The 20,774-nt window shown below is 40.3% G+C and overlaps 1 protein-coding gene across 2 annotated transcripts in view; it reads left to right on the top strand.

The window, feature by feature from the left end:
• The window catches only part of TMTC1 (transmembrane O-mannosyltransferase targeting cadherins 1), a 278,435-nt gene that overhangs the window by 29,328 nt on the left and 228,333 nt on the right, over window positions 1-20,774 (top strand). For both annotated transcript variants that reach the window (XM_047866166.1, XM_047866165.1), the window contains exons 3-5: window positions 1,162-1,235; window positions 4,431-4,607; window positions 8,632-8,838. In XM_047866166.1, the coding sequence (XP_047722122.1) occupies window positions 1,162-1,235; window positions 4,431-4,607; window positions 8,632-8,838 (458 nt within the window). The remainder of the gene's footprint in view (window positions 1-1,161; window positions 1,236-4,430; window positions 4,608-8,631; window positions 8,839-20,774) is intronic.

The following is a 20,774-nucleotide window of genomic DNA, read 5'->3' as shown; positions in this document are numbered from 1 at the left end:
GCCCTACTAATACGCTTTGCCTCACCAAACCTTTATACCCTAGATTTAGCATCCACTGGTATTTTGTGATGTTTCTTGCTCTATCTAATCTTGACTCTTTTGGAAACAAAATGGCTATTTGTCAGCTGCACTATTCCCTCTACATTCATTAACTTGCTTTTTAATGTAAGGAAGAGATTTCTATTATTTTCCATTCACTTGCTTACTGTATTTATGTGTGTACTTATATTGTGCATTCATTCATCCATCCATCAATATCAGTATGCATTCATGGATGTCTGGTTTTTTAAAATGATTTATTTTATTATCGTCTTTACTTATTTTGATGTTCAAATGGTCTGTATTTGGTCGGTGGGAGCCCTTTGTCACCAGCTTCTGTGCTCTTTTGACACGTACCTGTCACTTAAAAAAAAAATTTAATGTTTATTTATTTTTGAGAGTGTGAATGGGGAGGGGCAGAGAGAGAGGGAGACACAGAATCTGAAGCAGGCTCCAGGCTCTGAACCCTTCAGCACAGAGCCTGACGCAGGGTTCGAACTCCTTCGCCTCAGCCCTGGAGTCAGCCACTTCTCCAAGGACCCCCGTTCTCCTTAGTGGAGGAATGTGTGTGGTCAGTGCCAGGATGACTCTTTGCTAGTGGGGTAGCTTGCGTTTAGGCTCTTTCAGTGACAGAACTAAGAAACACACTGACACAGACACACATACATACATGGCCATCAAGAGTTTATACTCATTCCTGTTTTTACCAGAATTATTGTTTCCTAAACTTATTTTTTTCTAGTACTCTGTAAATATCTTCTGCTCTATTAGCACTCTGCTGCCTAAAGACTAGCACAGTGTCTGGCCTTCAGTCATTACTCAGAAAATATTTTTGAATAAATCAACAAAGGAATAAGCTTTGGTGGTATGAATTGGCCTTCTATAGAAGAAAGGTTAAAATGAAATTAAGCATGAAAATATTTTCCCTTCCTTCCTTTTTTTTCTTCCTATAAACTTATCGTTATATATATGATACAAGAGGTGGTTAGTCGTAAGTCAAATTTTGAAGAAGAATGTGTTTTCTTATTTTATCATACTTTTCATTCATCTAAAAACGAATCCATTCTATAATGGTTTCCTGAAAGTGACTTTCTGAGGTTTTTATCTTTTCAAACTTTCTAGGTGGCTGGAATTGTTGGCAGAGCTGACGTGTTAGCATGCCTGCTGTTTCTGTTGGCCTTTCTCTCCTACAATAGGTATGTATGGCTAAGAATGCCCTTCTGTGTGGTTACAATAATGCTGTCCCCTCGGGAATTGCTGTCATGTTGGGGGCTGGGGGGTAGTGCGGACTCTGAGCATCTGCCTGAGAGATGAGGGAGACTTCTTGGCAGTAAAAAGCTTAGAAAGCTTCATGGAGATCAGGATAGGAAACCTGCCCTTACCAAATGCAAGGCTGCTCTCTCCTCCAGCCATATTCTCAACTTTGTCATAGCCTTTTAAAGAAACTGCTCTCCTCATGCTGCTTGCTTCTTGATTATTCCTACTTGTCATTTCTTACTGAGAATGGAATTTGAAATCTTCGCTCCGAGCCAGTATATATTGGATATGGTCCTGTCTTCCATTTGGCCATGATTGGTTTAATTCCTCCTGTTCATTTTGGTCCTAATTTTTTTTTTTCCTCTTTATTATCCTCACGAAAGTAGCTCAGAGCTTAAAATAACAAGGCTGAATTAGAAGTAGTATTTCTCAACCATGGTTTTCTAATATACACACCCTTTCATCAAAACACAGAAGTTCCTTGCTTTGGGATACTGAAAAGCAATAAAATAATTTCCCATTATAGTGTCCCTTCTCCCCCAAAGTGCTCAGATTCTTACTTGAATTGTGACATGGCCACATAGGGAAAGGGGCAGGTTAAAAAGAGAATAGGAGCGAGGTGGATGGCTCAGAGAGTGGCCCAGAAAAGGGGAGAGTGAATCCTGTTACCCTACTTTGTGGAGAGATGTTTGGTTAGGGATTTATGAGCTTTGATCTTTGGCTCAGTTTGATGACCTACCATCTTACAGAGCCCCGGGACCTTGAGAAATACAATTCTAAACAAGTGGTTCTCAATGAGGGACACTTTTGCCCTTCCCCTGGGGATATTTGACAATTTCTGGAGACACTTTTGCTTGTCGTTAAGTGGAAAGGTGTTACCGGTTGGCATTTAGTAAGTAGAGGCCAAGCATCCTACAATGTTCAGTACGGCCCTAACAACAAAGAATCGTTTTCCCCAAAATGCTAGTAGTACCAAGATTGAGATTGAGAAGCCCTGTAACAAACAGGTTTAGACCTTGGATGATCAAGAATGAAAAGAATTAATTCTTATGAAATTTCGGTTTAATGAGTGGAGCCTTTTCTTAGTACAGGTTTCCCCTGCTATCTGAAAGTAGAGCATTTCTCTGAAAACTTTTGTAAGCTGAAATGGCTCAAAGTGAAGAAGCAATTACCGTTAATTTCTATGGAAAAATTGGGGGCATTCCCAGACCCAAAAAACAACTTCTCTTAGGCTTTTTCTGATATCTTAGGACACATCTTGCTAATGAATGCACGGAATAGATGGAGATAAGGCACAGAGGCTCACACGGTTCAGCTCTCTGGAGGCTTGGGACTGAGATGCTGGGTGTGGTTCCCGGGAAGGAACTTGTTGGGGGCTGCCCCTGCTGCTGTGGGTTCCTAACAGCACCTCTACAATGGTTCCTAACAAACAAATGTTGTTTTTGCTTTTCACCTTTTTTCGTAAAAGCAAAGACCCTCTTCAGATTTCTTTCTGTTAGTGAAAATAGGTATGAAGGTAGGTCTTTCATAAAAGTAAAGTGGCAGTAATGTGAACTTTTGAAAAGCGGGGGATACCTGTGTGGTATTAGGCCTCTATTCCTGGCTCTGTGACTTTCTACAGAGTCACAAAGCTAATTGTATGAAGTGCTGTTGTGAAAATCTTAGATATAAATCCAAATTCACCAAGTAGTTGCTTCCTGTTTGCTCCGGTATTAGAACAAGATTCACAGTTGCTGTTGGGTTTAAACTTATTCTGGGCAGCTTTTGCTGTGTCGTTGATATATTCGGGAACATGATGAGGCCAGCAGCGTGTCCGTATCTGTGTGATAATGAGCCGTGGTGTTACAGTTTCTGTTGTGCGTGCCATTCTCAATTTTAGCAATGTAAGCTCTAGACCAGCTTAAGAGGAAAATGCGTATCTGCCACAAATTTGGCATATAATTTTAGGTGATTGTTCCAAGACATACCAGTGAGAGTCAGGTGTCGCAGCTACAGAAATATTGGCCTTGCTTCAGAGGATTAGGGGCAAATGGGTGTGGCACCTACTGAAGGAATAGTGATGAGTTTTGGTGTGGGCTGATTCTATGATATAAGGTGAAAAAAGGATTTATCGGTCTAGGGGACTTTTGAAAATCCCTGCTGGAAATTATACTGAGGAAAAAAGACACTTTATCTAATACATCTCCTTGGAAAATAAATTTAAAAATACAAATTAATCAGAAGAAAAGAAAAAGGCCAAAACATCTGTATTTTCATCACAGAAAAATGAGGATTTTGTATATCTACTGAAGTAGATTTGTGTATAGATTTGTGTATAGAAGTATATAAAACACTTTCGCTAGAATAATAATAATGATGTGATAGCCACTCCACATGTAATAAGTCATTTATGTAATCCTGCCTGCAACACTGTGATCCCATTTCATATATGAGGAAACCGAGGCCCCGAGAGGCATACTAACCTGCCCCATAATACCCTGTTAGTTAACTGCAAAGCTGTGATTTGAACCCAGGGAACCTGGCTCCAGAGTTCATGTATATGGCTTAGTAACTCGTATTATTCATTTAAAATATATTGACCAAATATCCTTCCATGTCACTAACTGTATCTTTATGGTATCATGTTAAGTGTTTTTGGTTGGGGGGACACCTGGGTGACTCCTTCAGTTGGGCGTCCAACTTCATCTCAGGTCATGATCTCGCGGTTCATGTGTTTGAGCCCCGAATCGGGCTCTGTGCTGACGGCTCAGAGCCTGGAGCCTGCTTCAGATTCTGTGTCTCCCTCTCTCGCTGCCCCTCCCCTGCTCACACTTGGTCTCTGTCTCTCTCAAAAATAAATAAACGTTAAAAAAATTTTTAAGTGTTTTTTTCAATATCCATTTGTTATATGCCATCTTTTATCATAATTTATGTGTATTTTAATTTAAATACCAAAGTTCAGTGTTGTTGGGCATTTACTTTTTTCATCTTTGCAATATTAAATAACTGTGATGAATATTCACGAAGAAATCTTTGTTCACCTACTTACTTAGAATACGATGAAATTGAGTTAAATCATATTTTTTAAAAAGTTGGTGTTTGTCAGTGACCCATATTTCTTCTTAGATTAAAAGAGTCTCAATCTTGTTTTCCAGGAGTGTGGACCAGCGTCATGTTGGGGAATGTTTCCCTCCCACAGTGTCCCCCTTCTTCTTGCTGCTCAGTTTGTTGCTGGGGACCTGTGCAATGCTGGTGAAGGAGACCGGCATCACAGTGTTTGGAGTGTGCCTGGTTTATGATCTCTTTTCCCTATCCCACAAGCAAGAGAAATCGTAAGTCATTTTTAAGTTTTGCCATCAAGCAGAGCGTGCACAGACAATTACTTAGATCAATAGATTTCAAACTTTCATTCAAAAATAAATAAATACAAGTACACTGTTGTGTTAAATGTAACCTCTTGGCCCATAAATTAGTAAGTCTTGTTTTGTTAAAATAAATGCATCAGATATGTTCAAACTCTTCACACTTTATAAAAGTCAGTGAGGACCGTAAAGATTTTGGGAGCCCCAAATTTGGAATTGGCAAGTATCCATGCTGATTACAGGTTTCTATCGCTAGATTGTTTCGGTTGCATACTATGGAGACCTCTTGATTCACAAAGAGAAGTGGTTGCAAATGGTGACAGGTTTTTTTTTAATAGCTTGCCTTGAATCCCTGCATTCAAATGCGTGTTGTCTATCAAAAAGCACTGCTAAGTTGGAACCTGCTTACTTGTTCTAAGGATGATGCTGTTACCTGAGAGTTTTGGGAGTCTCGTTTTGGAATTCTGCAAAAGGCCAGTCTAAACCATACAGGAATACTCACATGTTATATTCAAATTAAAGGTCAAGTTTAATTAGTAGCCCATTTTCACTTAAAGAATTTAAGCACATTAAAAAAAAAGAATTTAAGCACATTCATTATATCCTGTAGATTATAGATGGTAAGAATGCTGTGGCACATTAAAAGTTGAAGCACATACTGTATTTTTCTTTCTCTATCAAATCCATAATTACTTACAGTTTGACATGCAGACCCCATTTTTCAGTAATTATAAGGCCCTTACTTTTGAACTCTTAAAAACGTGGTTGATTTATTCTTCTGCTTTATCTGATGAAGAATTTTAGCTTAAAAAAAAATCTTGCCTTTTTATCCCATTCCCTACCTCTTTATACTCCTTGACATAAAGATAAGAGCAGTGTTATTGAGTGGCAACAAGCTGAGATGAGTCATTAAATTCTGATCACCTTCCTGCCTGGGCGTGCTTGGAGATAATTTAAATAGACTTTAGTGCTCTATTGGCTCTCTGTAAATCTCAGAGGCGTGTAAAAGGAAGGAGCTCAGTTATCATTTTGACCTAAGCTCCTGCCAAGAAAGCTGTGAGCCAGAGGACCTCCCCTTGGCTTCTATGAGAATGCCTTTCCTCTGCAACCTCTCAACCAATGGGAGTAATGGCAGTGCCTGCCTTACTTTTTACAAACAACCTATCAGCTCATCTTGCTTCCCACTTCCTTCTTGCATCATTTTTGTCTCCGCCTCCTAACCCCTTTCTGCTTTGCTCACTGATAGCAGAAAGCTGGCTGCAGACCCTCTCCTGTGGTCCAGTCCAGAGCAATTTTAACTTCATCACTGAAGTCGTGTCTCCTCTGGGCTCGGGACTTTCCAGGCCACCGTTGCCTGTATACAGCATTCTTTTTCATCTGGTCACTGTTGAGCCAGGCTTTTTTCAAAAGGGATAATTGTCTCTTTTATTTCTTTAATAATTGTTTCTGGCCTTCATTATGCTAAACTGTTAGAAGTTCTATGGGAGAAATCATATTGCTAATATATAGCTCAGAAGGTGAAAAGCTTCTAGCCTCTGCTTTGTTTTTTAGAAACTTTTGGCTCTCATAACCAGCAGCTCTGCATAAGTGGAGACATTCGTTCTTTCCTTCATCTTTTCTCTATCCATTCAATACATACTCATTTTGTGCCTGACCAAGAAGGAGACAGAAGATTTCTTCCCCCCAAGGGCATATGCAATATCAGGGAAGACAGACATTGTATAAGTAATTCCATGAGTAACTGATTACAGTTGTGAAAAGTGGTAGGAAGGAATGGAGAGCATGTACCAGGGAGACCTGGCCAAAAATGGTTAATATCTCTTGAGTTCTGTTCATGTGTCAGGCACTGTGCCACACCATTTACAGGCTTGAAGTCACTTAATGCCCACAATCGCTGTTGGCCTCATTTTACGGAGGAGAAAACAGAATCACAGAAGGTAACCCCTCCAGAGTCACCCAAACCCAGGATTGAGAGAGCCCTGTCTGTGTGACTTCAGAGCCGCAGGTCTGTCCCTGAGCACCCCTGCCTGCATGGAAGGAACACAGAGAAGGGACCTAGAGACCTCCCAGGACACCTGCTGCTCATGGCCTAGGCTCACATTTGTACCATGAGGTCAGCTCAGAGGTTCTGAGTGTACTGGGGATCATGACGCTTTTGAAAATTTACAGAATTGGGGCGCCCGGGTGGCGCAGTCGGTTAAGCGTCCCCGACTTCAGCTCAGGTCAGGTTTGTGGGTTTCGAGCTCCGCATCAGGCTCTGTGCTGACAGCTCAGAGCCTGGAGCCTGCTTCGGATTCTGTGTCTCCCTCTCTCTCTGCCCCTCCCCCACTCACGCTCTGTCTCCCCCTGTCTCAAAAACAAAAAAAAGTTAAAAAAAATTTTTTTTTAAAAATTCACAGAATTGTGTCCCCTTTCCCCAGAATCATGTATACACACACAGTTTTGTACAGATTCTTAGGGCTCTCCTTCCACTTTATCTGTTCATTAAAAAAAAAAAAATTTTAATGTTTATTCATTTTTGAGAGACAGAGACAGAGCATGAGTGGGAGAGGGGCAGAGAGAGAGGGAGACACGGAATCTGAAGCAGTCTCCAGGCTCTGAGCTGTCAGCACAGAGCCTGATGTGAGATCATGTGAGGTCATGGCCTGAGCCGAAGCCAGACGCTTAACTGACTGAGCCACCCAGGCACCCCTTATCTGTTCATTTAGAGTAAACCTCTTGGTACTAAGTTGTTCTTGAGGTCTTTTATCATATGATCCAGGAGCAGGAAAAAACAGTAACAGAAACAAATGTTGGGAGACTCTCCTACATGAAGAGCAATTTATTCCTAAATTTTAGTATTAGACCATAGAAATGGAGTGGGATTTCTTAGATTTGACATCACCTTTAGGAAGAAACATTTTCAGTGAAAGAGCAGCTCCTGAAAGTTAAATTTCTTTTTGCTTTTCTTTCTTTTCTAAAAAATTTGATATAATTTCCAACATGCAGAGAATAACATTCCCTGACTCCTGTCCCTAACCTCTTTCTCTAAAAGTAACCATAATCCTGAACTTGTCACTTTTCATTTCTATGATTATCTTTATGCCCTTACTTAGTATGTATGTACCAGTGAATACCAAAGAGTATCTTTTAATATATTTTTAAACTTTATATAAATAGTATCACTTGCTTTTCTCTTTGAGATTTTTGAGGTACATCATTGTCCATATGTGTAGCTATAGTACACTCATTTTAACTGTTGTACAGTATTTAATTATCACAATTTATTTAACTCTTTCTGGATTTGGAATTTAGGTAATTTTCACAGCTTGTACTATTGTAAAATATGCTGCAATGGATTTTTTTGTGTGCAAATACATGTGAGTTTCTCTCGGGCATAACCATAGGAGTGGACTTACTGGGACCACGGGTAGATGCACGTTCACTGTGTCCCGTGCTCAGACATTGCTCCTGAAATGATTGTAGCAGTGTCTAAGAATCCCCTTTGCTTTTTTCCAAATGCTGGACATCATTCAGTGGTACCAGACGTTTTAGTTTCTGTTCGTTCAGTGATTATGAACTCTGTCTCAGAGGATTCATGAAAGAAAATGTAATCGGTACATTGGATGGATCAACTATGAGCAGTATTTTACAAGATCAAAATTATGTAAATCCCGAATATCACTTCAACCAAGTATTTTGAAAGAAATCTACATTTGGAGGATGAAGCGTGAAGAAGAGGGTGTGTGTGTGTGTTGGTGACCATGTAAGAGGGACTGAGTCCTAGTCTTCTGTAGTAGTAAGTCAGTATAAGTTCTAAAATAAAAAGAAATATGTTCTCTTGTTATTTTTAAAGCATTGTGATACGTACCAGAAACAAAAGAGGTGAAAGACTTGAGCATGGCTGCTTCCAGGGAACAAGACCGTGGAGTGGGCCAGGGGACTGCTGTTTCTCGTTGCAAACCTTGTCATTCTGTCTGACTTTGTTTCTGCTCCGTTCCACATACACAATTAGGAGCAATGGGGTCATCCATCAGCGCAGCCCGCAGCAGCCTGCGAGTCCCCCGCCCCCGTCACTGCCCCCGCAGCCTCACCGGGAGAACGGGAAGCAGCATCGATTTCCTCACCGAGGAGCTTGGGGTGGCTGCCACTCACCATCGCCACCAGAACCCAAGAGCAGCGGATTCCCAGTGTCTCCTGGAGCTATGTGGTCCATGATGAGGTACTGAGCTGGGCTCCCCACGCCCATGTTTGCCATCCAGCACCGCCTGGTGCAGCATGGCTTGGCGGGAGAAATCAAACGTTGAATGTTTTTTTTCCTGACTTCCCTTCTCTCTCTCCTTGTTTCCCTAGCTCCATTCTTCTTTCCCTCCCTCCGTCCCTCCTTCTTTCCCTTCTTCCCTTTTCTTTATATTAGATTTAGATAAGAAAGGAGTAGTTAAGAAGAAGCAAGTAGAAGCCCTGCTGTCTGCTTTGATTTGGAAGCACGGGGTGAGATGTGGATCTTTGAGGCCTCAGTTAAGAAGAACAAACACTTTACCGTGTCCTCGGTGGAGGAGCCTTGCAGTGGAGAGCAGGCACCCTCAGTTTCCCGGGGGAGGAGAGCACTCTGCCTCCATGCTCCCTCCACCTGCTTGTTGTATGTGATAGGAATTTATTACAGCACAGGTATGGGAGGAAACCCAGGGGACTCTGCTTCTCAGGAATGTTTTTGAGGATGCAGGAAATCTTTTCTAAGTCACAGAATTTTCTTTCCCTTTAAGAATATTTTGACCTAGCCATGAAAATTAACATAGATTTACCAGAACGGGTACTCACTAAATTAGGTTGCCTCTAAAATAGCTCAAGCCATGGGCAAGTTAGAATTTAATAAAGATGGAAATTAGATTCATTCTATTAGCACGTTACCATTTCAGATTGCTGTTCTTATTCCTCTGTGCGGTCCCAGAAAACTCTTGTTTCAGGGTCTTAGTTTCCAATTATTTCTGCCTTTGCCTGGTTTTTTTTTTTGTTTTTGCTTTTGTTTTTTTTTTTTTGTTTTTTGTTTTAATCTTGCTTCATTCATCAACAAATATCTGTTGAGCATCTCTCATGTGCCAGGCACTGTTTCGGGCACCAGAGATGTCTTGGTGAATAAGGAGGACAAGGTTTTTACTCCTGTGTAGCTGATTTTCCAGTAGAGGAAGAGAGATACTAGATAACCACCAAGGAATGGACAGAGTGATAGAGAGTGATGGAGAGGGGTGGGCTGGCCTGGCCTGGCCTGGCCAAAGTTGTGTCGGTTGGTCCGGGAAGGCCTCCTGAATCCTTGTGAATGATAGGAGGAGCTAGTCCTGCAAAGACCTGCCAAGATCTGGACAGAGGGCTCCAGCCTTGGAATGAGCAAGTGGGAATTGAAAGGGGGCAAGGTCAGGAAGGGGGAGAGGTCAGGAAGGGGGCAGGCCCAGATCATGAAGGGCCCTGTTGTCCACGAAATCAAGTTTGGGTTTTATTCTGGGTGGAATAAAGGTTTTTTGTTTGTTTAAGTGTGGAGAAAAATGATTACATTTCTTTTTTAAAAAAATATTCCCTGACTTTGTCGTAGTGCATGACGTGAGGGGGCAAGAGTAAAGCAGGGAGGAGGGTTCGGAGGCTTTTATACAGATTAAGTGAAAAAGAAAGGTCCTGCCCAAGGGTGACAGGCTGGGATGAAGTACTGTGTTGGATTTGGGACATCTCTTGGATATAGATCCCAGGACTTGCTAATGCTTGGGATGAAGAGGGGTAAGGGAAAGGCAGGAAATGTGGATTTTAGGGTTTCTGGCTCAAACAGTTGAGTGGATGGTGGTGCCAGTTACTGAGAGAGGAAGGCTAGGGGAGAAATAGGTTTCCTGGGAGTTGGAGGGAGGATGAAATCACGGAAATGTGTGAAATTCCTAAAGATGAAAGAAGGCAGATAAGTAGTCAAAACACTAAGGAAATCTTGACTTTTTAATAGAGGACCATGGAGGAAAAGAAGATAACATTTGGGGAAATTGTACATTTTCTAAGGAAAGGCCATGGAGGAGAAAAAAGGAGGACTTAATAGAACATTGGAGACTTTTCAAGGTGGGTTTGACAATGTGACTCTCATGAAGGAGGGACCATGTTGGGCTTTGCTCACATTTGTGTCCCCAGTTACTTTCATAGTGTCTGGTTAATCGTAGTTACTCAGATGTTTGTGAGATGAATAAATAAATGAGTTGATGGTAAGAAAGTGTTGGAATGAATCACAGAAAGAACATTTCCAGTGAATTTGGCAGTGAAGGAATGGTGGAAAAGGATGTTATCTGGAGGCTGTTAGGTGTTCGTTTTCATTCTTATTTTAAATTCACTGGACATGTGTGTGTATGTAGATAAGTTGCAGAGTGGTGAGATGAAAGACAGCAGCAGAGAGGGATGTGATGAAATATGAATACCATGGGGATGCTGGTGAATGTTTAATACCTGGCTCTCCCAAAACAGGAAATCCTGACTTGTAGTGTTTGCCTGTTTCCACGTAAATACCGCTACCATGGCTCATTTCAGGCTACAAATGTGATGTCACTGACTGTGGAGTTGGGGGAAATGTACCAGAACCCACCATTATGTAGTATTTCCACTCTCTAGCAGACAACAGGCATAACCTCAAGAGCATAGATAATAGTAAAATGAGGTAAACTAGGAAGCGATGAGTTTTGAGTGTTTACCACCTTTGTCTTTAATACAATTGTAAAACGTAAGTTTAATTTAATTTTTAGTAGTGGTCATATTTAATAACTGGCCTGCAGAATTCCTAAAAATTTAGTAGACATCTTCCATAAGCCAGTGTGAGTTAGCTCTAGCACACCAGTGAAGAAGGTCCTTTGGGAAAAGGAAGAAAATTTGCTTTCTGTTATCCATCTGCTCTGTACCAGGAAGTGGGCGAGCACTTCCCCCGTGTTACCCGTGTGACCATCACAATTTCCATTTAGGGTGGCTATGACAGTTCCTGCTGCCAGGAGGAAATCAGAGATCTTAGAGGTTAAAAAACCTTGTCCATATTTACATAGTAAGTGTAAGGTCAGGATTGGAACTCAAGTTATTTGACCCCTAAACCTGTGCTTTGCTCGTTAGCCATGCTCTCAAGTCCGGAGTCCCTGGTGAGGATTCAGTTTTGGGGAGGAGATGCCTGTATCATTTTATGTGGAGCTTGCCTCTCTGTTGAACTCTCAGGAGGTAGAAAAATTCTCGCGATCATCCTTGGTCCACAGATGAGGAACCTTTTAACTTGCTTTCATATAGGGTTTGGTGCTAATGCATTGAATCAGATGACCTGCTTTCGTAGGTTACATTTTATTTTGTTTTGTTTTGTTTTTAATCTGAGCACCAGGGCATTTATTTTAGAAACAACGGTGTCTGAAGAGCAGTATACAGTACAGCCGGAACTGGGTCAGAGGCTTGCTGAGTTACCATGTTTGTGGGCAAGAAGGATCATTTTCCCTCCCTTGAAAAGTGTCATGTATTTTCCCTCTTTGTAAAGGAAAAAGATTATATTTTTGAGTATGCGTTTGATTAGTATTAAAATTGTTTTTGAAATCTACACTTGAACTTCTGTCAGAAGGTAGTCAGGTAAAGCAAATAAAAGTTCAAAAAGGCAGCTCTGTCCTAGTTCTAAAGATCTCTACAGAGAGCTTGTAAATCATGGCTCCTTTGTTTACTTGATCCTGGACAAGTTATTATCTCTGTGAGCCTCAGTTTCCTCACCTCCAAATGGCGAAAGCAGCAGTAATAACACTTTACTCTCTTTTTTTTTTTTCAATATATGAAGTTTATTGTCAAATTGGTTTCCATACAACACCCAGTGCTCATCCCAACAGGTGCCCTCCTCAATACCCATCACCCACCCTCCCACCCCCCATCAACCCTCAGTTTGTTTCAAGAGTCTCCTCCTATGCTTTGGCTCTCTCCCTCTCCAACCTCTTTTTTTTTTTCTTCTCCTCCCCCATGGACTTCTGCCAAGTTTCTCAGGATCCACATAAGAGTGAAACCATATGGTATCTGTCTTTCTCTGTACGGCTTATTTCACTTAACATCACACTCTCCAGTTCCATCCACGTTGCTACAAAGGGCCATATTTCATTCTTTCTCATTGCCACGTAGTACTCCATTGAATAACACTTTACTCTCAAATTGGTTGTCAGGACTAAAAGCAATCATATAGGTAATAAGCATGTAAATAGGTGCCTGGCACACGGGTGGCCGTTCGGCCCATGGCAGCCAGCTTCATCATTATTAGTAGTTAATATTAAAATATTTTCATTTTTGTGTGGGTTTCTAAACACCAGCATGCATGGTGAAAATGGTGAACTTGTAGTATGCAGGCAGGGGATGAGGAGTTTGTGTGTTTGTGTGGGACTTTTTTTTTTTTTTTAATTGGACCTCGAGCTTATTTGCTAGTGTACATTTGTACTGCATGTATAACATTAGGCTGGCAAAAAATTGGGCTGACACTATCACTTAAAATATATTCGGAAGATGGCGCACCTGGGCGGCTCAGTGGGATAAGCAGCCGACTTTGGCTCAACTCATGATCTCATGGTTCATGAGTTTGAGCCCTGTGTTGGGCCCTGTGCTGACAGCTGGGAGCCTGGAGCCTGCTTTCGGATTCTGCGTCTCCCCTTCTCTCTGCCCCTACCCTGCTCGTGCTCTGTCTCTCTCTTTCTCTCTCTCGAAAATAAATAAACATTAAAAGAAAAAATGATTTCAGAAGTTGCTAAGTGCAGGGAAAAATCCCAACCCAGGAAAAAACCCTAAATTTATTTAGTTGCTGGTTTTTCTGTGTGATTTGGTGATTGATTTATGGGCAGAAAGTGAAATAAAAAAACCTCAGACTTGGGGTGCACACTCTGGAATCAGATAAAATTTCAGTTGATACTATGTTTTACTGAATTACTCCATGTGAAATGAGGAATGTTTTGTATTCAACATTCCTTTCCTCATCTTCTTCATTATGTTAAATTCATTCACACATGGACACACTTTCCGTTTCGCGTTGGAAAGGTCAGTGAATTCTACATGGAATCTTATCCTCATAACTCCTATTGACATCTATATATAACAATATATAGTTACTCTTCGTATATATACTTGATTGATTTAATATTTAAATGACAGCGATCACAATAGGTGTTGAAGACAGTTCTTAGCTCAATAGATTCTTGTTCGTTTCCTCTTTTTTCAGCTGGATCTGTCATGGGTCATTCATTCACTCAACAGTATTTGCTGAGGCACCATTTTTGGTGTTAGGAATTTGGCCACTGCCAAATAAACAAAGCCCTGCCCTCATGGAACGTGGTGGGATGGTGGCCATGGTGTTTTTACTTAAAATGAGCTCATTTTCTACCTTTGTGGGCAAGACAGTGGTTAGATATTTCAGTTCAGTGGGTCTTTAAAAAGTTTCTCTTGTAAATACTTTGCACATAGGCATGCAAATCAAGAAACTAAGACAAGTTTAGGACTATAGAACAGTTTAGCACCAAAGTGGATTTGTGAGGTAATTAAATTCAGGGGACTTAGGGAGGCATATAAATATTTTGACCTTCACTGATGGAATGGGTAACTGATCTTTGAAGTGTCGTTTTAATGCTTTATTTCTGTAGACCTTGCATTGTATTTTTTTTTCCCCAAAGTAAGAAATGCTGTGCAGGTTAAACTCCTGAGGTGGAATTTTGAAACTTTATCCACACATATGATCCAGTGAGTAGGGCAAGTGTGTTTCAGATAATCATTAATAGCCTCATATCAGCTTTGAGAGAAATGTAGCAGGAAAGTGAGATTTGCAAGTGACAAAAAAAAATCTGTTGAAAGTCTGCATTACTGATGAATAACTTAGTTCTCTTGTGTCCCCCAACCCTCAATTTTATATACTTTTTCTGTTGACTGATCTCAGATGAGCCCTTTTCTTTCTTTCTTTCTTTCTTTCTTTCTTTCTTTCTTTCTTTCTCTTTCTTTCTTTTTAAAATGTAATTTATTGGGGCGCCTGGGTGGCGCAGTCGGTTAAGCGTCTGACTTCAGCCAGGTCACGATCTCGCGGTCCGGGAGTTCGAACCCCGCGTCGGGCTCTGGGCTGATGGCTCAGAGCCTGGAGCCTGTTTCCGATTCTGTGTCTCCCTCTCTCTCTGCCCCTCCCCCATTCATGCTCTGTCTCTCTCTGTCCCAAAAATAAATAAACGTTGAAAAAAAAATTTAAAAAAAATGTAATTTATTGTCAAGTTGGCTCACATACAGTGTATACAGTGTGCTCTTGGTTTTGGGGGTAGATTCCCATGGTTCATTGCTTACATACAGCATACGAGTGCTCATCCCAACAAGTGCCCTCCTCAGTGCCCACCACCAATTTTCCCCTCCCCCCTATCCACCCTCAGTTTGTTCTCTGTATTTAAGAGTCTCTTGTGGTTTGCCTCCCTCACTCTCTGTTTGTAACTATTTTTCCCCTTCCCTTCACCCATGGTCTTCTGTTAAGTTTCTCGAGTTCCACATATGTGAAAACGTATGATATCTGACTTTCTCTGACTTATTTCACTTAGCATAATACCCTCCAATTCCATCCACGTTGCTGCAAATGGCCAGATTTCATTCTTTCTCATTGCCAAGTAGTAGTCCATTGTATATATAAACTACATCTTCTTTATCCATTCATCAGTTGATAGACATTTAGGCTCTTTCCATAATTTGACTATTGTTGAAAGTGCTGCTATAAACATTGGGGTACATGTGCCCCTTTTGAATCACTATTCCTGTATCCTTTGGATAAATGTCTAGTAGTGCTATTGCTGGGTTGTAGGGTAGTTCTGTTTTTAATTTTTTGAGGAAATTCCATGCTGTTTTCAAGAGCGGTTGCACTACAATGAGCCATTTTCAATCTCATTCAGCTGGTGCTTTCAAAAATTTTATGACCAAGGGTGCCTGGCTGGCTCAGTCAGTGGAGCATGTGATTCTTGATCTTGGTGTTGTAAGTTCGAGCCCCATGTTGGGTGTAAAGATTACTTCAAAATAAAATGTTAAAAAAAAAATGAAATGACCAAATGAAAGAGGTGTGGCATTAACTAATAGGTCTACACAGAAAATTATCCAACAATTACAGGTGAAGTTTGTAGGTTCATAATAATAAATCTCCTCCCCTACTTTAAAAATCTCTTAATGCAAGTGTGAATTTCAATGATGAATCCATGTTAAGAACACAGACCACCTCGTGGAAGTAGATATTAACTAAGATTTTATTACAAAGAGACTTTGCAAATTCTTCAGTTGGTGCTTATCATTTTTCCTCACTTTGCTTTGTTTAAAGATGAAATGGGCCACATTTTGCCAGGGAATTTTCTCTCTTCCTCAGTGGTATAAATTCTTTGGTCTTTAGTTGTAGTTCTTAGATGACTTCATCCAGATCACTATGACTTATTTGGGGGAGGTAGGCACATGATGGGTGGAGGACCAAGAAACCAATTAACTCTCAGGCTGCATTGTATGAAAACAATAACCAAATCAACTAGTATAATTATTGTTAAAATTATTTATTATTAAACAACTTTAGGGATGCCTGGGTGGCTCAGTCAGTTAAGTGTCTGACTTCAGGTCAGGTCATGAACTTATGGTTTGTGAGTTTGAGCCCCATGTCGGGCTCTGTGCTGACAGCTCAGAGCCTGGAGCCTCTTTCAGATTCTGTTTCCCTCTCCCTGCCCCTCCCCCACTTGTTCTCTCTCTCTCTCTCTCTCTCTCTCTCTCTGTCAAATAAATAAAACTTAAAAAAAAAACAAACAAACAAACATGGGGCACCTGAGTGGCTCAGTTGGTTAAACATCCGACTTTGGCTCAGGTTATGATCTTGCAGTTCATGGGTTCAAGTCCCGTGTTGGTCTCTGTGCTGACAGCTCAAAGCCTGGAGCCTACTTCACATTCTGTGTGTCCTTCTCTGCCCCTCCCCTGCTCTCTCTCTCTCTCTCAAAAATAAATAACCATTAAAAAAGTAAAACCAAATAAAAACAAAATACAAAAAAAATGACTTTATAGGTCCTTACTCCATGAGCCTATTATTTGAGCATAATATCCAAATGATATACTGTTCTGACTTTTGTCCCATACATCCTGAGCATATTCATAGTTTGTCAATTTCTCTTTAACATAGTGACCTGACCATAGCTTTTGCTAAGACCCTGTGGTACATTTTGGTGTCACTAAACTGCAGACATGCTTAGTGAGTGTAAAGGCACTGGAAAAGGAGGTGACTGATTGTGGTAGGTATTGGTCTTCCTGTGCAGAAAGAAATATTTTCCTGGGAAGGGTGAACAAATGGTGGAGTTTTGCTATAAGAATAATGGAAATGGCGGTAAATTTCTTTTTAAAAATTTTATTTATTTATGTATTTATGTATTTATTTATTTATTTATTTATTTAATATTAAATATAGTTTAGTGTCAAATTGGTTCCCATACAACACCCAGTGCTCATCCCAACAGGTGCCCTCCTCAATGCCCATCGCCCACTTTCCCCTCTCCCCCACCCCCAATCAACCCTCAGTTTGTTCTCAGTATTTAGGTGTCTCTTATGGTTTGTCTCCCTCCCTGTCTGTAACTTTTTTTTCCCTTTCCCCTCCCCCATGGTCTTCTGACGAATGGATAAAGAAGATGTGGTTTATATATACAATGGAATACTACTTGGCAATGAGAAAGAATGAAATCTTGACATTTGTAGCGACATGGATGGAACTGGAGGGTATTAGGCTAAGTGAAATAAGTCAGGCAGAGAAAGACAGATATCATACGTTTTCACTCATATGTGGATCCTGAGAAACTTAATAAAAATTTTTAAAAAGTAAAGAAGTTAGTTTTAAGTCAGTGTTATCAGGCTTCTTTTTTGTTTTTGTTTTTGTGTTATTTTTTTAATTTACATCCAAGTTAGTTAGCATATAGCACAACAGTGATTTCAGGAGTAGATTCCTTAATGCCCCTTACCCATTTAGCCCATCCCCCCTCCCACAACCTCTCCAGTAACTCTCTGTTTGTTCTCCATATATAAGAGTCTCTTATGTTTTGTCCCCCTCCCTTTTTTTATATTATTTTTGTCTCCTTTTTCTTATGTTCATCTGTTCTGTGTCTTAAAGTCCTCATATGAGTGAAGTCATATGATATATGTCTTTCTCTGACTGACAAATTTTGCTTAGTATAATACCCTCTAGTTCCATCCACATTGTTGCAAATGGCAAGATTTCATTCTTTTTGTTTGCTGAGTAATACTCCATTATATATATACCACATCTTTATCCATTCATCCATCGATGGACATTTGGGCTCTTTCCATATTTTGGCTATTGTTGATAGGGCTGTTATAAACATTAGGGTGAATGTGCCCCTTTGAAACAGCACACCTGTATCCCTTGGATAAATACCTAGTAGTGCAATTGTTGGGTTGTAGGGTAGTTAGATTTTTAATTTTTTGAGGAACCTCCATACTGTTTTCCAGAGTGGCTGCACCAGCTTGCATTCCCACCAACAATGCAAAAGAGAATCTCTCCACATCCTTGCCAACATTTGTCGTTGCCTGAGTTGTTCATGTTAGCCATTCTGACAGGTGTGAGGTGGTATCTCATTATGGTTTTGATTTGTATTTCCCTGATGATGAGTGATGTTGAGCATTTTTTCATGTGTCAGTTGGCCATCTGGATGTCTTCTTTGGAGAAGTGTCTATTCATGTCTTTTGCCCATTTCTTCACTGGATTATTTGTATTTAGAGTGTTGAGTTTGATAAGTTCTTTATAGATTTTGGATACTAACCCTTTATCTGATAATGTCATTTGCAAATATCTTTTCCCATTCTGTTGGTTGCCTTTTAGTTTTGCTGATTGTTCCCTTCACTGTGCAGAAGCTTTTTATTTTGATCAGGTCCCAGTAGTTCATTTTTGCTTTTGTTTCCCTTGCCTCCGAAGACGTGTTGAGTAGGAAGTTGCTGTGGCCAAGGTCAAAGAGGTTTTTGCCTGCTTTCTCCTTGAGGATTTTGATGGCTTCCTGTCTTACATTTAGGTCTTTCATCCATTTTGAGTTTATTTTTGTGTATGGTGTAAGAAAGTGGTCCAGGTTCATTTTTCTGCATGTCGCTGTCCAATTTTCCCAGCACCACTTGCTGAAGAGACTGTCTTTATTTCATTGGATATTCTTTCCTGCTTTGTCAAAGATTAGTCGGCCATACGTTTGTGGGTCCCTTTCTGGGTTCTCTATTCTGTTAGTGTTATCAGGCTTCTTAGTTATGAACTGTGTTTATTGCAATAATATCATTAATATGCCTTTAATGTTCATTAGTAGGGTTGATTTGCCAAGCTGGGCTTTCAAGTTCTTTCAAAGTAACTTTTCCAAAATATGGAACTTACCAGAAAAGTATTCTCTTCTATGGCTAGAGAACTTTTTTTTCCTCTTACTATTTCTTAACCATTAGTTGGGAGTGATGTTATTCTTTTTGAACCAGATCTAGAGTATATGGTAAGGCTGGAATTATCTTGATGAGTTTGACTGAAAGCTTATTATAATCTGCTTTGGTTCTTGAACTGAGCTCAGCACTAAAATGGATCATTTCAATAAAGTGTTCCTTGGATTCATTCAGAACTTAGCACTAAAAGCTTCTTCCAAATAAATCACATGCTAAGGAGGCAAAATTCCTTTTAATTTATGGATAGCAGTTGGTAGAGTTCCTAACTGCTGACAGCCCCTGGTTCATTCTGTTTAATCTTGATTGGGTACTGATTCTTGGCAATCTTCGATCCCCTGTGAATTTCAGTCAGTAGATGATAAGTTCTTTCGTCTCTCAGTGTAGAGCAATCAAGCTTAGGCATCTGCTTTCCAACTGGATGCACAGGGACATATGTTGAAAGAGAAAACTATCAGAATGTAGGCATTTCTGGTTGGCATGCAATTTTGTCACTGCCACAATAGGCTCTTAGAAGAGGATCCCGGGTCTCATACTTTTCCATTGCCTCACCAGTTTCTATATGGAGCACTCCACCTCTGTCCTGTGTGGTGGTTAAGAATCTGGGTGGCTTCAAGGCCACCAAACATCTCTCTCTTCTTTTTCAGAGCAGAGTGAGGGCTCTTAGGATGGTTAGGTAGTGTAGTGCTGATTTCTTTGCTCTTTTAGTTAATGCTACTGGCATCCAGCTTAATAATTTTTTTCTCTTTATCTTTTTAAATGTTAGCCTGCTGAGAGGTTGTAGAGTGATTGTGATGGCAGTATCAGTTCATCTTAACATTGTAAATACTCAGGGTTTATATAAATAACTCTTTCACAAGGAATTATTCTATGCCAGGCAATACATTCATGATGGTTTCAGATAATTTGGTGAGATGTACAGTTTGTTGTTCTGAAAACTGTCTGCCACGGGTTTCGATCTGGTAATATGTTTTGTAGATTAAATGTAACAGAATCTTAAAAATATGCATGCTTGAAAAAACCAGTTTTTTAAAATCCAAGTAGGCTTTTGAGGGATCTCTTGTCCAGCAGAAGGAAAAAAGAATTGTGGAAATACAAATGAATGAAAATTTCCTTATTCAGAAGCCAGCATCGTGATCATGTATCAACATTACAGGTACCACTGTCACTTGCATGGTCTGTGTACTTACCAACTGCCAGAGATCGTGTTACAGGTTCTATGAGCAGCTTATGATTTTAATTTTTATAAAAACCTATGAGAGAGACAGTGTACATTGCCATAAAGACCAGGGGTTCATATCAGAGTACCTGGGTTCTAATTCTGTTCCACTGCTTACCATGTATGTGATCTTTGGCAAATTTCTTCAACTCTCTGTGTCTCCATTTCCTTGTGGGTGGGTGGCAGGAATACCGGTACCTACCCCATGAGGTTATTGGGAGGAACAAATGGGTTAATGTATGAAAACAGCTTAAAATAGCTTTTCACTAATGGTAGTGTGGAGATTTAGCTCCCCTGGCCCCTCTATGCTTAATTTATACCAAAACCAATGTGGAAGAATTCTTGTTTAAAAATCTTCTTCTTGTCACACTCACCTTTTCTTTGACACATTTATGAAAGAAAGTGGTATGGTATTGATCTTCCTTGTTTGTGATATTTAGTTATTTTCTCTTTTTACGAGTTTACAATATCGTAGAGGGAAATGATTATAA

The sequence above is a fragment of the Prionailurus viverrinus genome, chromosome B4 (genome assembly GCF_022837055.1).
Source record: "Prionailurus viverrinus isolate Anna chromosome B4, UM_Priviv_1.0, whole genome shotgun sequence".
NCBI classification, from domain to species: Eukaryota; Metazoa; Chordata; class Mammalia; order Carnivora; family Felidae; genus Prionailurus; species Prionailurus viverrinus.
Note: the sequence above shows the minus strand (reverse complement) of the source record. Positions and strands in the feature narration are given on the sequence as shown.